Source organism: Artemia sp. Qi Xiang Cuo, chromosome 7 (assembly GCF_049724085.1).
Source record: "Artemia sp. Qi Xiang Cuo chromosome 7, ASM4972408v1, whole genome shotgun sequence".
Lineage (NCBI taxonomy): Eukaryota > Metazoa > Arthropoda > Branchiopoda > Anostraca > Artemiidae > Artemia > Artemia sp. Qi Xiang Cuo.
This window is the reverse complement of record NC_142800.1, coordinates 65690006-65707673: the sequence shown is the minus strand read 5'-3', so window position 1 is coordinate 65707673 and position 17668 is coordinate 65690006. Positions and strand designations below refer to the sequence as shown.

General features: G+C 34.6%; 1 protein-coding gene across 5 annotated transcripts in view; it reads left to right on the top strand.

Annotated features, from left to right (window-relative positions):
* The window catches only part of RhoGEF2 (Rho guanine nucleotide exchange factor 2), a 358602-nt gene that overhangs the window by 112086 nt on the left and 228848 nt on the right, over positions 1–17668 (top strand). For 4 of the 5 annotated variants that reach the window (XM_089092512.1, XM_089092511.1, XM_089092509.1 and 1 more), the window contains 3 exons: positions 4126–4239; positions 6447–6835; positions 15230–15431. In XM_089092512.1, the coding sequence (XP_088948638.1) occupies positions 4126–4239; positions 6447–6835; positions 15230–15431 (705 nt within the window). The remainder of the gene's footprint in view (positions 1–4125; positions 4240–6446; positions 6836–15229; positions 15432–17668) is intronic. The other variant, XM_089092510.1, reaches the window with a different exon arrangement.

Here is a 17668-nt window from a genome sequence, read left to right as displayed (position 1 = left end):
TTGTTTATTTATTTTGTTCGTATTTCAGAAATATTGAGAGAATATGGAATTGAAAAATGAATTGAATAGGGGAAAAGCTTTTTCTTTCAAATTAGTTGAAAAATCTGAAATCGAAAGCGAATCAAAGCTCGGGTTAAAGTTGTTTAGGGCATTTGGTGGTGGATCTTCCCGAAAATTTAATGAACATCCTTATCAAAAAAATTACATTACAATCCATTGCGAAGCTATATAATATATATATATATATATATATATATATATATATATATATATATATATATATATATATATATATATATATATATATATATATATATATATATATATATATATATATATATATATATATATATATATATATACGCCGTAATTTTCGCAGATCAATGTTGGTATAATGTATGTCATTTAGCCTTCATAATGCCCATCACTCATGACTCTAGAACTAATAATTTCATAGTTGAGTGTCGAGACACCACAATTGCCGGCATCTCTGTCCGTTATTTAGCTCCGTAAATTTAGAATAATATTCCATCTGACATTTGAGGGGCTGAGCGCATCGGTTTAAATAAAATTAGATTAAAGAATTGTCTTTTGAATGATGAAGTATAGTTTATTGTTTAGATTTTTTCATGAAAAAGGTATGTTGAGAGAGAGTATATTCACTTTTGCTTTTATTGATTGAATAATCAGTTGAGAATAAAAGGATTCGAGCCTAAGTAATGTTTATTTATATATAGTTTGTAAATAAATTAGTCAGTCTGTCTTGCTAGTTTTGAACCATCGATCGCATATTTTAAGTGCTCTTACTGACCAGTGAGTCTTTGTGCGATTAAATAAAAAAAAAACAATATCCTTCAACTCAAATTCAGAAGCAACGTTTAAACTCAAAACGAGCAGAAATTATTCCGTATGTGAAGGGGCTGCCCCCTCCTCAACACCTTGCTCTTCACTTCCCTTTGTCTTCCCTTTGTAATTCATATGTCTTCCCTCTTTGTACAGGCCAATGAGCCTTTGAGGGATTAATAACATGTAATATTGTATGTGTATTTAATGAAGAATAAATCTTATCTTATCTTAAAGTTCTTAACACATATAAAAAAGCTTCCTATTCTAATTAACCAACCCTTGTGTTTCAGGAGTCGGTCTTAAAATATTGAGACAAACAGTCAAACTTTAGCATAAAGAGCAAGGTATTAAAGAGGGGGCACCCATTCATATACAGAATAATTTCCATTTGTTTTGAGTTTTAATGTTGCTCCTCACTTTCAGCTGAGAACACATGTTTTTTTTTTATATTTAATTTTTGATTGTTCTTCAAATTATGCCGGTAAATTTGGCTCACCATCCATGAAAATCCCCCCCCCCCTTGCGGGAAAGTTTTCCCGCGTAAAATACACCCCCGACCCATAAAATCCTTCCGGACAATTCCATCCTCGTTGAAAATCTCCCCCGTCCTTTCGGACGATCCAACTGTAAAAATTCTCCTTATAATACTTTAATTTGAAAAAAAAACTTTGAATTCTAGCTGTTTTTTCGATCATTCCGGGGACCCCCCCCCCCACTTCCATGGAATTTTTTTCCGTAAGTCCAAACCCGTAGAAAATTTTCCCCGGACAATTCCCCCTGAACATCTCCACATGCAAAATTGAGTTTGCATAGAGAAAGTAAGACATAAAGAATTTCGAATAGGAATTCTGTCAAATCCCTCTAGTCCAAAGTTTCCCCTGGAAATTTCACCCCCGGAAATTACTCTTCTCTCGGAAAATTCTCCCCATGGAAACCACCCCCAAGCACAAATCCCCCCCCCCCCGAAAAATGTCTGTTTACTTCCCTATAATGATATTATACGGAAAAAATGGGCAAATTTCATATTTTACAGCCCTTTCCCCACGGACTATGGGGGGTTGTGTTACCCCTAAAGGTATAGTTATTGGATCTTTCAACTGTACTGAGCAAAATGGCAAGCTCAAAATTTTGATCAGACGACTTCGGGAAAAAAAGAGTTATGGGGGGGGGGGGTAGTTACCCTCCAATCTTTTTGTTCACTTATAAAGGGCACCAGAACTTGTAATTTCCATTTGAATGCACCCTCTCTCGACCTTCTAGGACTTCGACGCGATTACCCCTGAAAAAAAAAAAGCAACAACAAAAAAAACATCCGTGATTTTTCTTTTGGCAAAAAAAAGCAAAATTTCGTATGTAGGAGCTTGAAACTTCTGCAGTAGGGTTCTCTGATCTGCTGAATCTGATGGTGATTTTAATTAGGCTTTGACTTCTAAGTGGTGTTTACCCCCTTTTTCGACAATCAGACAAATTTTCTCATGCTCCTAGCTTTTGATGGGTCCTGCTTTTTCCCGCTTTTGATGGGTCCCGAGTTTCAGCTTGTATTGAGCCGTGTCGCTCCTTACTTACTGTTTGTTACCACGAAATGTTTGATAGTCCTTTCAGAAAATGTTGAACTCTGTAATTAATTATAATAATTATAATAATTATAATAATTATAATATTAACGATCATTATAAGAAGCTCCTTTTCAGCCAAATTGTGAACAAAAATAGTTCGGTTTAGGGTTTGCAATGAATCTAATGTATAGATTAAAATTGATTTGTTTGCTAAAATAGTACCACGTAACACACGTCGCAAACAATCAAAAACAAGTACGTTATAATGAATTTAAAAATGCTAATAAAGGATTTAAAGAATAAAAAGACTTGTATTCTTCAATATTGAAAATCGCCATGAATTATGTTGGAAAATCAACCGCACAAAATTATTTTCAAGTCAAAAGTTTCTACCATTTTCCATTAAAATTCGCAATGATAGAAGGCACGTGAATTATTTTTTTTACCACAGGGTGCGATAAATAATTAAGTAAGTCTCTATAAGACAACCACAGCGCCATATTTGAGCTAAAAGACGAAATAATGCACGCTGTTCTTTTCCGGACTCTTGCCGCTCTAGGCTAACATCTTTCGTTGTTAAACGTATAGCTTTATTTGCAAAAGGAAGTTGATTAAAACGAAATGAGAAATACGTAGGTGGAGGTTTTGAGCTCCTATATCATGATCAGGACTATAACGCTCAAAAGGCTTGTTTAGTCGACAGCCTAGAGACTTATAGCAGCTTTGAATATAGGACCTGAATATAGGGTAAAGTCTCGGGATTCGTACTCATTTTCAGAAATTATAGAAATTAGAATTATGTTGCACTAAAGAACTTGGAATAAAATTCTTACTCGAAACCTTGGAGAGGACTTAAGAAAATATCGACAGTTATGTTTTCAAAAACAAATGCCATCCTTTTGAATGGTTTCAAATTTTTAGGTCGGGGAAAATATTTGACTGATATTTTAGACTTGGAATAGACTATCTTAGGCTTGATGTTTTATGCTTCAGCGTCTTAAAATAGGCGCTGAAGAAGGGCCTTGAATCTCATAATTTTTTCGATTTCATCTATATTTTCTTACTATTTCCATATAATTTACCCGTTTCTTAGGAGTAATTGACGTATTCACAATTTATTTTTCTCACAGTCAAGGTATCACTGAACCCACCGAGACCAAAAATACTGATCCACCCTACTTTATGGGTACAAACATAAAAAAAATAAATAAATAGACAAATAATTAAACAAAAAAGAAAAAACAACTGCAAGAGCTTTTGGACGATTTTATTTTATCAAAAAGAAACATTTTCATAGACTTTTGAATGGCGCTTTATTTTGAATCTTATTTGCTGAAGAGCAAAATTAAAGAATTGATATCTTGATTTTGGACCTATGAATAGACAAATATTTTTTTTCTTTCAAGCTCACCTGCGTTTGGCTTGTTTTATCATTTTCTCAGTGATTTTCGTTTCAGTATTTATCCATTAAGGAACTAGGATACCTTTTGAGACACAAATTCCCTTTGATGTATTTTTTTTTTAATATATATACAGGATTATATTCCTCGACTAAGAGGAATAAAACCGGCTTTTCATGGCTGTTCTAGGAATTGTGCTTGTTTTCTTTCTATTTGAAGTATGCCATCTTGTAAAAGGAAGCTAAGAGATTGAATTGGCTTTTTTCCATTTTTGTCGGAAACATTGTCAATTTGCAGTATTATTTTTCATTTTCTGCTTTCAGAGTGTAATCGAAGATCATGGCCCATATACGAAGATATCAACTTTATTAGAAGCAAAGCCTTATCTTGCTGTGTTTATAAATTATTTACTCTGCAATTATGATCCCTCTAATTTGGTAAGTTAAAAACTTTATTTACTATTTACTATTCTATTTATTTTTATATTCATTTAAAATTATTTAAATATTTTCTGTGTTGTATACATATTTTAATTTTATATTTGTTTATTTTTTGTTGTTAGGTTTTGTTCTATCCCGATTTATATTGATCATTTTCAATGGACTTTGTCTTAAGGAGCCCATTAAAGGCAATGGGAGAACACGGAATCAAACGGGGAAGAAAAGCTTTGGACATAGATTATACTGATGATTTGAGCATAGCAAAATGAATGAATTTTTAGAGGTTTTGCGAGTTCAGGGTGCTAGAGCAGGTTTGAAAATTAACGTAAATTTTCTACATGTCCTAAGTCGCTAAGGATAGGAATAAGTGAAGATGAAAAGGTGACGTTGGGTAACGAAAAGATCGATCAAGTGGACACATTCGTGGACCTTGGTGGTATTATAAGTAAAGATGTTGGGTGCAGTGAAGATGTTAAAAGTAGAATATTCAAGTTCCAGGGTGTTTTTTTTTTCACAATTCAAAAGAGTTTGGAAGAATAAGAAGATAAGTCTGCAAACCAAGATTAGAATATTGGAAGCTACAGTGATGAAAATGGTCAAGTATGGTTCTGAAGCATGGGTGCTTCGAAAAACGGAGGAAGATCTGCTAGATATTTTCCATAGAAATTGCCTACGTATTGCTTTGGATACCCGACTGAATGACCATATTCCAAACTGTAGGATGTTCAAAAGTATGGTTCAATCTCGCTTTCTAGGGGTAAAATGAGAAAAATATTGAGATGGCTAGGGAACCTTCTGCGGATGAAGAATGGTAGATTACCAAAGATTGTCCTTTTCGGCCAACCGTCTAGGGCTAAAGGTGAAGCAGGTCGTCCTTGGTTGGTTGGGGGGATGTCATAGGGAAAGATTTAATGGAAATGGGAACTTCCTGGGAGTGTGGAAAGAGGGAGGCTTTGAATAGATTGGGATGGAGAAGGAAAATGTGTAGCTGTGATGGCCTCGGGCAGCTTGGTGCTGCGGTAACTTGTTAGTAGTAGTAGTATTTATTATTTTATTTAGTTTATAGTATATTAAGCGCAATATAAGCTTTATTATTGCCGGCTTCTAAACTCTTAAGATCTAGACTTCCGTATCTTAGGTTGACGGTACATGAGTTTGAGCAATTCGGTTACTTATTATTAGCTACTTTTTGAACCAAAATCAGGGATGGATTTTCAATTTGAATGATAATTTGATTCAATTTGAGTTTTCAACTAAGAGCCAAGGGGAGACAGTGGCTTGTCCGCCCCAGTACCCGTTTAACTCCTACTTTTTATTTTTAGAAGAAAAGTATGTATTTTGCAGTTTTTTATGCGGAATCCTGTGAGGGTTTTCAATTTGTATGAATAGAGGACTAAAGTGGGCGCAGACCCCCTCCATCCCCCTTATTGCCAGTAGGTTTTTAGCATAAAAGACATGTTGCAGCTTATTTAAATCAAAATAAAGTATCAATTCCTAATTTGCATTATCAAGGAATGGAAGTGGGGCAGTTACCCTACTCCTACCCCTCCCACATCCAACTTATATTTAAAAGGGTAGTTATGTTGCACTATGTTTAAATCAGAATAGTGAAATGAGTTTCAAACTATGGATTTAGGCACAAAGATGCCCATTCTCTCTTGAAAACCGATCCCCTCTCATAGTCAGCTTTTTAGTAAAAAATTGGTCGTGTTGTTCCCAGTTGGAAGTTGAGCTATGAAAGAACATGCAATCTGTGTCATCTGAGGTACAAAGTAGGGTCTACCTCCAAAACCAACTCCCAACACCAATTTTTCAGCATAAATTTTAAAAGGTATCTTTTCACCAATTGGCACAAAATTCATGGGTAAAAGGTTAGTGTTTTTTGGACGGAGAAGAATTGGAGGTATGTACTTCAAACTACCTTCCCAGGAGATCATTAATGCTCTGGATATATTCATGAGATTTTCATCTGCCTAACTCAACCACTTTCCAAGATCAACAAAAGTCCCTAATTTAGAATTACCCTAATTTAGAAAGTAAACCTAACTGGCTTTTCAATGGAAATATGGGGTCAGAAGTGCTGTATTTTCCAACAAAATAATGATTGTGGACTGATTATATTATATTTTTTCTCTCTGATATCTATTTAATTCTATAATATCTTTAATAATTCTATATTAATATCTATGTAATTTGATTTTCAGTTTTTCCTTCTCATAACGGACCATTACAAAGAAGGGACATCCACCAAAGATATGTGTCGATGGGCTTTTGAAATAAATACAACATTCCTTGTGCCTAACGCTCCATTGAAAGTGCAATCCGTCGATGAACAAATTTTACGTGAAATTGATGATGTTTTGACTAATTTTGCATCGAAGGAAGAGCGATTGCGAACAGTTTTTTTCAAAGCCCGGAAGAGGGCCTCCGGTGCTGTGAAGATGGAGTTGGACGATTTTCGGAACAAAAGGCAAGCTGGACTTGCTGGACTCTTTGGTCCTTCGGACGAGGATTTGAAAGAAGCCAGCGTTGACATGAATAAAGAAATCAAAGTTGTGGAAGCATTGCTTTTACCCAAGCTGCAAGAATACTCGTAAGTTGTTACAGGGTTTTCGTCTAAAGTTATAAAATACAACTTTTTATCTTGTCGAAAATTTCAAATACATGGAAAAAAACTGATATTTTATTGGGAGTTTTTAGAGTTTACGTTTATTGGTCGTAGGTGGTTATAGCTGCAAGGTAATTGTTGCTGCACTGAGTTGTTTGTTGTAATTCAAAAATTTAATCAAGTTATTTCTTGGACTATTGGGTTTTTGGATGATTATCTTTTTTCTTTTGTCTGAACCCCCCAAGAATTTAACTGAGAAACTTAAAAAATAGTATGTATATAGTGCTAGAGAATATCTGATTACGTTTTTTAAATTCAGGATGCAATACTGCGTTAAAAACAGTTTTCTAAGCTGAAAAAAAAACACTCAAATTTTACAAAAATAAAAAAGAGATGATTGCACAGAAACTGTATCTATATGAAAATCTCTGAATCTGTATTCAAATTCAGCGGAAAAGTTTCATTCAAAGTATAAAACATTTTTTCTTGGAAGCCAGCACTGTTGCACACTGTAATCAAGCCCTTAGTATGTATTAACCCCAGCATTGCCAAGTTGACAGTGCTGCCAAATAAGCATTTTTGTCTGACTTTTCACCATCCTCTTGAATTATGAAAGTAAAACAGAGGCAGAAGATCATAAAATCAACAATCCATTATTTTGACCAAACAAAGATAAAGTTTGGTGCATTTGCACTAATTAAAATTGGACTAAAAATATTAAAGCATTAAACTTTTAGTTAACACTCACACAAGTAAGCTGCTGTAAATCCCTGTGTCCATCCTTTTATGGTCTGTAATATTGGAATGTCAACAGGTCTTTCCAGTTGAAGTTTACATCTCGAAAACAGTCGGTTTTTTGTTTGGATAGATCCGTATCTTATTTAGTTTAAACACAATTTTTAAACCAAACAACAAAATATGAATTATATGAAAAATTTAAATAATAAAAATAATAAAATCAATATAAAGAAAGGGGAACATAGGCCTTAAGCCACAACTAATTCATTAATGACCCAGTTATGGCAATGCAAAGAAATGAAAAAACTATAAAAAAAAAAAAAAATCAAAAATTGATTTAAGAGCTGGAATGTAAATGAACTTTTGCAGTAGATATTATGTTTATGAGATCAGTAATTCGTTGTTTCGACCAGCCAAAGCTATAGTAGTAGTGCACTTGTCCTAACTAGAATCGCATTGAAACTTTAAAAACATTAAGCCTTATATAAGCACTTGTATAAGCAATAGAATGTAATTTGGTCTGTGTATCCTTTTGTGGTCGAGGATATCGGAATGTCTGCTTAATTTCCTGAAAAAGACAGCTTATAGTTTGCACACATATTATCTACAAACGCTGGAAGGAATCATTACGTCTTTTAGCCCTTTTTTGTAATAGATGAGTTTGCCAGTTTACGACAGTTGTCCCAATAGCGTGAAGTATCTTAGTTTTTTTTTTTTTTTTTATATTGGAGGAAGGGCTAAGCCAATTAATAGGGTGGGCTATTTGTGAAAAACTGTTTTTTTAGGCTGTGTATAATCAAAAGTAAATGCTCTTAAAGATTTTGAGGTTTTATTGAAGTTTATGGATTTATTGACAAAGCGATTTCCAGTGACAAAAATACCGAATAAGTGCAACAAAAAGAGTGAGCCTCATTAGACCAAACAACTCAAAGTAAAGTACTCTCCAATGATAATGTTTGTATTTTGGTGGGATGATCCCTGGTACATCCCTCTGTACAAACTTGGCCTAAGAATTTCTTTTAAATTTCGTAGCAATCCTCTTTCTTTACCTGTCAAGAATTACACAGAAGCAGATTTTTTGATACTTGTTAATAATACGGAACACACACAAGAAGTGAAGTTAGGTTGATCCTAATGAAATATAATCTTCGTATAACCTTTAGTTTTTTTTTTTAATAAAATAATTTCGGCTATATATTTCCACATTATGGGTGGGGGTAAAGCATTTTGACAGCCCCTAACCTAACTTAATCCAAACCGAACCCCCACCCCTAATGTGCAAATATATAACCCAAATTATGAAAGTCCAGTGGATTCTGTCTAAGTCCAATGCATTTTATCACCCGGCACTTGTATTAGAAACCGGTTTTCTGAGATCTAACCTAAGCGTAATTCTTGAGTTTGTTTTGTATAATTAATAAGTACCGATTTTCTTCAAGAAGAAAAAATTGACTGCAAAAGTTAATTGGCCCATCTAGGATTTTCAACATCTAGGATTTTTTCAAACGCTTAGCCTCCTATCGTGATTCACGATTCGAGACCTTCTGTCTTGTACTGCTAATAATAATAATATTTGTTAAGTTGGAGACAAATTGATTTGAAATCATAAACACTGTTTTCTTTGTTACTTTTAAAGTGAATATCATTTTGAAGCCTCCCATAGTGCTTATATTAAATTCTAATATAATATCCTTGGGCATTACCTAGCGAATGTTAAAACCTATGAAAGTTTGTCGAAGAAAGATTTCTTGTGAAAGTTTGTTTAATATCCTGAAAAAGTCAGCTTATTGCGTGCACATGCCCTCTCTGACAATTTTAAAAGAAATTATTACATCTTGTAGCCCTTTATTGCAAATAAATAAATAAAAAAAGTTTTTCTGTTGAAAGTAAGGAGCAACATTAAAACTTAAAAAGCACGGTAATTAGTCCGTATGTGAGGGGGGCTGCTTCTTCCTCAACCCTTGCTCTTTACAAATTTCTTTAAAAATACATCTCATTCAAAATCAGCAGCCATTGTGTTTGAGCAGTCTTCTTAAACAATTATAACAAAAAGTTGATCTTTATTATGACATTTTTTGTTAAGCTGAGAGAAGGTGATTTGAAATATTAAATATGTTTTTTTCTTTGTGACTTTTTTAAAGTGAATATAATTTTAAAGCCTCTCACAGTGTCTGTATTACATTCTTATACAATATCGTTGAGTTCGCTAATCAATGTTAACACCTTTGTAAGTTTGTCGACAAAAGGTTTCTTATGATAGTTTGCTTAATTTTCTGAGAAAAGTCTGCTTCTTGCTTGAACATGCATTCTCTGTCAATTATCGAAGAAATTATTGCATCTTGTAGCCCTTTATTGCAATGAATCAGTTTACTGGGTCCGTGGATTTGCATGAACATATTAAGAAACAAAAGAAGAAACACAGCCCTTACCTCCTTCTGAGGGGATTTCTTTTTTTTGGCTCGTCTATTAAAGTGCAAAGGGAAAGACGTTGACATAACTCTCGATTTTACTGCCCGAAGGAGAAATCTAGGAAACATAGCTTGAAAAGCAGCCTTGACTCTGCCTATTCATTTCTTGAACCGTCTCTAAGAATGAATTGATTTCAACAACACTTGTAAACGGCCCTGGAAGTTTCCAAAAGGAAAGCAGAGCGGTAATGTTATTCAATATAGTAAGTAAAACTAGTATAAGCTCACACTTTCTTTTATTCATAATTCTCACTATATGAACAAATGTTCACGGTTTAGTCTCCTTTCAGTAATTTTTAAGGCTATTTGTCACATGTTGTACTCAAATCAATTCATTCAAAGAGACGATTCATTCAAATAAATGAATATGTAGAGTCAGTTTTTTTTTCAAATGAAAATTCCTAGATGTTTTCTCCTAGAGATAATCAAGTCGAGAGTTGTGTCGACGTTGAAACTGGGTTGAGGGTCGGCGTCGGCGACATGCTTAGTAGTTTTGATATGCTTATTTTAACCTAATATGTAAAAAGAATTAAAATCACGAAATTATAATAGGGAGGTCACGATTTGATATATAGCTACATTGTTGAGAAGCATATTCTAAAGCAAAATCACATTCACAATACTTGTCTTACAGGACGTATAATTACGAGTTGGGCTTGAAAGTTAGTTTTATTACGCCAAACTCACCAAATTACACAAACGATACATTTTTGGTACTGTAACCATGTAACAAATGTGACTACAGTACAGCTCGGACATAACTCTGAGCTAAAATCGAAATGTAATCTAATGAAACTCTTGGTATCTATCAAGTTTAATGACAGCCGAAAGTCCCTTTGATATTGAACTCATTTCCCATTATATGGCTTTTTACGTTGATCTGAGTTTCCCGTAATGACTTGCAATATCTCACTGAGAGAGATAGAATTTCAAGAGCTGTCCATCCTTTTCCTTGCTCTCAACATTGGATCTTCGTAACAAATACTGTGGACGTTTCCTTAATTGATTCTGAGAATCTTCTTTTCTTGTGGTGATAGCTTGGAGGCAGAGCCTAAGCTCTTCCGATGTTCCTTGATAATTGAATACTTCAATCTCTATTGCAAATTTATGAACTACTGTGTGAACTTAGTTTTCTCCTTGGAAAATGTTTTAGTTATTGTTGGAAGAGATTTTTGATTAGGCATTACGTAGAACGTTCAATGGAAGAAGTAAAAGTTTGTTATCAACGGAGAATGGAAATGAAGTTTATGGAGGCAACTTTTCTTAGATAAAGGGGTTCCTTGAAATTAAGTGGTTTGCTCTTAATCAATTCAAACTTTGTTTTCCTCCGTTAATTTTCTTTTATCCTTCGAAGATTTAAGAGGAAGAAATGACAATTTTTGTTAATTTTTGGAAGCTAACTTTCGGAAAGATTTGTATTATTGAGAAGCTTCGAGGCATATTTGTGTAACGATGCCTAAGTTGCAGTAATTGAAAGGGCACATGTCACACTTAATGGAAAAAGTAACAATGTACGACAAAAAAAGAAGAAGGAAATTAAGAAAAAGTTGGAGGCTCAGTGCTATAGCTAAGGAGCGAGGGAGTACACTTGTCCCCAGGATTAGTATCTGTGGGAATGCTATTTAGCCAACCATACTTCTTTTTCATTAATTTTAGTCCTGGGGTTTAACCCCCATATATTTTTTTTTAAATTAACTTGGCATCGCCCCGTCACCCTGTAATTAGTGCAACTCTTTATCTTTAGGTGGGGGGGGGGAGTTCACGTGCTCGTATGTCCATACTCTCTTGATTAAATAAAGACTACATGATAACCACTCATTTTTTTACCTTTCCGTAATAGACATTTTTATTAAGTGTAGTGTAACACCGTTTCCTGCCGCGGTTTTAACCGCGAGTCTGGGGAGCTTACTGTTAAAACAAATTCGTAACGTGTGAATTTCAGGTGAGGTGGAAAAACGCCTGATTCTTCTACAAGAACAAGAAGAAGAGAGAAATTTAGAGTCAGCTTGGCTGAAGAATGTATCAGCTCATGGGTCTGAAATTGAATTATCATTTTTTTTTTTTTAAGAGTAAACAAGTTATAACGCTGAGAAACTAACGATATACACCTTGAAAACTCCCAGGTCAGGTGCTATAAATGCAGTTTTAACGTATATAGGCCTATATATATATATATATATATATATATATATATATATATATATATATATATATATATATATATATATATATATATATTTATATATATACTGGTGAATTTGTAATAAGTCCGTGTAAATAAATAAATAAAAAACTCATTTATACAAAAGCAACAATGAAAGGCCGAATATTTCGGCTTCAAATTCGAAAGCCTTTATCAACGGGAAAAGAAACTAGCTTTTACAAAATATTAAATTAAAAAAAAAAACAAGTTTTTTAAACTGAAAGTAAGGAGCGACATTAAAACTTAAAACGAACAGAAATTATTCCGTATATGAAAGGGGCTGTCCCCTCCTCAGCGCCTCGCTCTTTACGCTAAAGTTTTTTATTGTTTAAAAAAATAAAGTTGTGAGACAGAGTAAAACTTTAGCGTAAAGAGCGAGGCGTTGAGGAGGGGACAACCCCTTTCATATACGGAATAATTTCTGTTCGTTTTAAGTTTTAATGTTGCTCCTTACTTTCAGCTTAAAAAACTTGTTTTTTTTAATTTAATTTCTGATCGTTTTTTAGTTAATGCAGCTTTGATTTTGGCTCACCGTCATTGAATAAGTAAACAAAATTTGCATAAAAATTTTAGTTTTCTTTTGCTAAATGGCTGTCTCTAAATTTGGTTCTGACGTAATTTACAAATTAACTTACGTAACCCTTGTCAAGACATCGCTCTTTAAGCTAAAGTTATAATTTTCTTCCAATTCTTTAAAAATGAACCCTTAATCACAAATGCCGTTAATTAGAATAAATAGCTCTTGTGAAAACACTAAAAAATATGTGGCTTAAAGAACGAGGTATTGACTAGAAGGTGAACCCCATCATATAGAAAAACTTGTTTTTTTTATATTTAATTTCTGTTTTTTGTTTTAAATAATGATGGGAAATCCGGCGCCCCCTTCATAGCCATGTCCCTTCCCCCATGAAAACTTCCTTCATGAAAAGATCCTCCCATATAACCCCCGACCCACCCCCACTCCCCACTACCAGAAAAAATTCCCCCTGAAAAAGTCTGTATACTTCCCAATAACCAATACTATATGTTAAGGGGGGACGCCAGTCCAAAGCCGCTTTGGCCGATTCGAGCCCTTTTCCTGGTCGGCAAAAAGGCTCAAAGACAAAGGTATCAGATTTCACACGGACTTGAGTAAACAAACTCGAAGAGGGCGACTTCCAGGGGTTCCTTACGCTTTCAATATTAGTTACATTTTCCCAGTACATCCAACTTATTCGCACAATTTGTCGAATGACCAACTCTCAAGCTAACGCTTTCAAATTATACACACCAAATAAATCATTTCAAGAGCTAAAGCTTCACTAAATCAAAGTCCAACTGACCGCTTTTGAACAAAAGGAAGCGTTAACCCCCCCAGCATAATTTATGCGCCCACATCCGTTTGATTCCAAGTATTTTAGGCTCTTTGTCGGGTGATAAGCAATTTGAAACGTTGGTATGTAAAGTATTCGAAGGGACTGCACTCAGCAAGTGTTTTTTATAAAAATATGCTGCAACCGCTTCAATAGAATATTTTTCGCTGCATTTTTAAGTACCAATTACGACAATATTGACTGCAGCGATCTTGCAGGCAAACCCAAAATAGGTTTTTGAGTTTTTTGGGGATTTCAGGAAAAATAGGTGTCGGCTTTAGCATTTTGCTAAATCAAAATGTTCACCTGATTCTATTCTATTAGAAAAGACGGAGACCGCCTAACTGCCTCAACTATTAATGTCAGTCAAACTCAAAACGTTTACTATGGGAGAGATAGGAAGGTCGCTTCAAGTATGGTCGCCCCTTAATATTGGGTAAAGTTCATGACTTTCAGCCCTCCCCCTGGGGGCTTCGAGGGATTAAGTCATCCTAAAAGACATATTTATAATATTTTCGACCATGCTGAACAAAATGGCTATCTCAAAATTTTGATCGGGTGACTTTGGGAAAAAAATGAGCGTAGGAGGGGGACTAGTTGCCCTCCATTTTTTGGGTCAATTAAAAAAGGCAATAGAAATTATAATTTCCGTTACAATGAGCCTTCCCTTGATAATATAGAACCATTGGGTCGATACGATCACCCCTGAAAAAAAACCCACCACAAAAAAAAAAAAAAAAAAAAAAAAACACGCATCCGTGATCTTTCTTCTGGAAAAAAATGGAAAATTCCACATTTTTGTAGATAGGAGCTTAAAACCTCTACAGTAGGGTTCTCTGATACGCTGAATATGATGGTGTGATTTTCATTAAGGTTCTATAACTTTTAGGGGGTCTTTCCCTCTTTTTTCGAAAATCTGTCAAATTTTCTCAGGCGCGTAGCTTTTGATGCGTAAGACTAAACTTGATGAAACTTATATATTTGACATCAGAATTAAAATCTGATTCTTTTTATGTATCTATTGGTATCAAAATTCCGTTTTTTAGAGTTTCGGTTCCCATTGAGCCGGGTCGCTTACTTACAGTTCGTTACCACGAACTGTTTGATATGAATAAACAAAGAAAACAAAAACGTTAGACAAAAACAGAAAGAAAAGCGAAAGGAAAAACTCGCATTTTAACAAAATATGATTAAAGCTTTCGGATGTGAAGCCGAAATATTCGGACTTTTATTACTATTTTTGTATAAATGAGTTTTCTTTTGTTTATTTTCACTTTTCTATTTAAAAAAGTTGCCCGTTTTTTATATAATTTCTTCTGATTTATAAGTCGAAAAGCAGCGTGGTCTAAGAATTATTTGTGATTCGTATGCAATTACGTCTACAAACACACCGACTTCAGACAAAAACACTCGTTCAAGGCACTTGTACAGAAGAAAGATTACAGCGCCTATCGAGTCTAAAGGCTGTAGAAGTTTCTCCATTGTTTATTATTTTGTTCTTATATCCTATCCTATGTTCGTTTTTTCCGTCTCTTTCTTTCTTCTAAAAAACAACAACACAGTTTTAGTGTCTCTGTTTCATTTGGCTCATATATAGTAATTTTTTTATATGTTTCAGTAAGGAAGAAATAGATGGATGTTTGGACGATAGATCCCTAGCTTGTGCATCAGCCTTAGCTACAATACTGTCGAAAGTGTTCAATTTGAAAAGTCAAGCTGCCGTATGTCTACTTGAAAAGTGTCCTACTTTTGTAACAAGAGAGAAAAGTTTGAAGACAAGCAAACTTTTGAATAAAACGAAAAAGGTGATTATTAAACAAGTATGTAAATGTCTGTTTCTTGTCCCCTTTTTATATGATTTTAACTTTACTTTACTGTATGTAACCAGAGAGGAAAGTTTGATAGAAAATTAATGTTTATTAAGACGAATACGGTGCCTGTTGAAAAAGCCTTTAAATGTCCGCTTTTGTTTTTTGTGTACGTCAACTGTCTTTCTCTTGTTTCTTTCTCTTTCTTTCCGATGCTGGAAGCCAGAAAATTAATATTAAGATATGAAAGTGCAACCGAAAGAAATTCTCTTTTGAAGCAATCAGAATTTTGTTAAATCGATCTCTAAGTTTCAATCGGCCTCTGGTAGTCGGCACGCGGCAGGTTTGTATATACGTGATTCTCGCTGTCGCTTATTTCTTAACCGCAGATGAATATAAATTCTTTTCTAGCTTTTTCCCCAGTAAATAATTTTTCTTTAAGTATCTTGTTACAAAATTCAATTTTTCGTTTGCAATTCGTTTTAATTTTCGCTCGTTACGCGTCATTTTTTTTTTTTTTTTTTTTTTATCAAGATTTGATTTTAACCACGCTTCAGCCTGTCTTTTAACGGCAGATTTCGTGGTCCACCCTTTTTTATTTTTTGTGATGCTTGCTGTTGTATGTCTTCTAACCCCAGATTTCGTAGTGCTTCATTCTCGTTTATCGTTACCTCACACATTTTCCTCTCCCTTTTCCTTAGCTATTTGAATTCGTTCATCATCCAATATAATTTTGCATGAAATTGTAAATTTTATTTGTCTTCTAATCACAGATTCTGTTGCGATTCGTTTGCGATTCAGTGTGATTCGCGCTATCGCTTATTTCATGCATTTCGCTTTAGCTGTTCGAATTAATTTGACACCTCGTATAATTTTGCAAGATTCTGCTTCATATTCCCATTTGCGATTCGTTATGATTCTCGCTGTCGCTTGTCTTCTAACCGCAGATTTCGTTGGGAATCATTTTCTTGGCATTTTTGATTCGTTTTTTTTTATGCTCGTTGTCGCAAGTCTTAAGCGCGTATTTCGTTTTGCTTTATTTTCCTTTGGGATTCGTCACACGGCAGGTTTGTATATGTGTGATTTTCGCTGTCGCTTGTCTTATAACCGCCGATTAATGTGACTTCTTTTCCCACCTTTTCCCCAGTAATTTTTTTTTTTTTTGCTTTAATTATTCTATTGCATAATTCATTTTTTCATTTGCAATTCGTTGTGATTTTGCCCGCCATTTTCGTTTATGATTACATTGGACCCCTTATTTGTGATTCGTTTTCTTCTAACCGCAGATTTCGTTGTAAATCATTTTTGTTTGCGATTTCGTTCTGATGCTCGTCGTTGGAAGTATTCTAAGCACATATTTCATTGTGCATCATTTTCGTTTGGAATTCGTTATGATTCTTGCTGTTGGGGAGAGACAAAAAATATGCACAAAAACACAGTCAGACACACAAACACCTAGACGTGCGCAAAGCCTCCACTTGGTCCTGAAGGTTTCTCGCTGTCTGGTTTTAAGTCGGCTCAAGCGCTTCGTGTAGAGATAAGAAAGAGCTATAATCCAAGTATATCTTGGATTTTTTGGTTTTCTTGACAACCTAATGCTTTTAGTAGTTTAAATTTCGAAATTTCGAAATATTGACATTTTGACTGGCGAAATTTGACGATTTGAAGTCAACTTTTCGGAAGTTTTTGGAACTCCTCCCTGAGGCTTGGGGAACATAAGGTTAAGTTAAACTGAATTTGTTTATGCCGGTAGGAGGATTGAGTATGTAGAGAGGAAGTTAAACCCATGATGAATAATGAAGCTTTTAAATCTTATTTAGGCCTGGAAAGTTCCGAAAACTCTAACTTAAATAGAATTTTAGTTGTATGGTTTATGACATACAGTGCAAAATATCAGTCTCAGTTGTATTTGCCTCTCTAGAACTTACTGGCAGAGATAGAAGTAACTCAGAAGAATTTTATACATTTATCTTACCTTAAACCTTTAATAGGCACCTAGGACATCTAGAAAGAGCTGCCAGTCAGCCCCTGTATTTGCTGCTGCCCATGCGTCTTCTCACTGGGTTTGGACTTCCCTGTGGATTTGTTTCTGGTCCCGCTGGTAGGTGTGGTGAAGCGTATTTTCATTTATTCCGAATCTTCAGTCTCCCTCTTCAGTACCGTTCTGGGGAGTCTCTTCCGTCGTATGAACGATGCGTAGCAAATAGTGCCATCTTCATTGACGTCTAGAGTCTGATACTAGGGGCTGG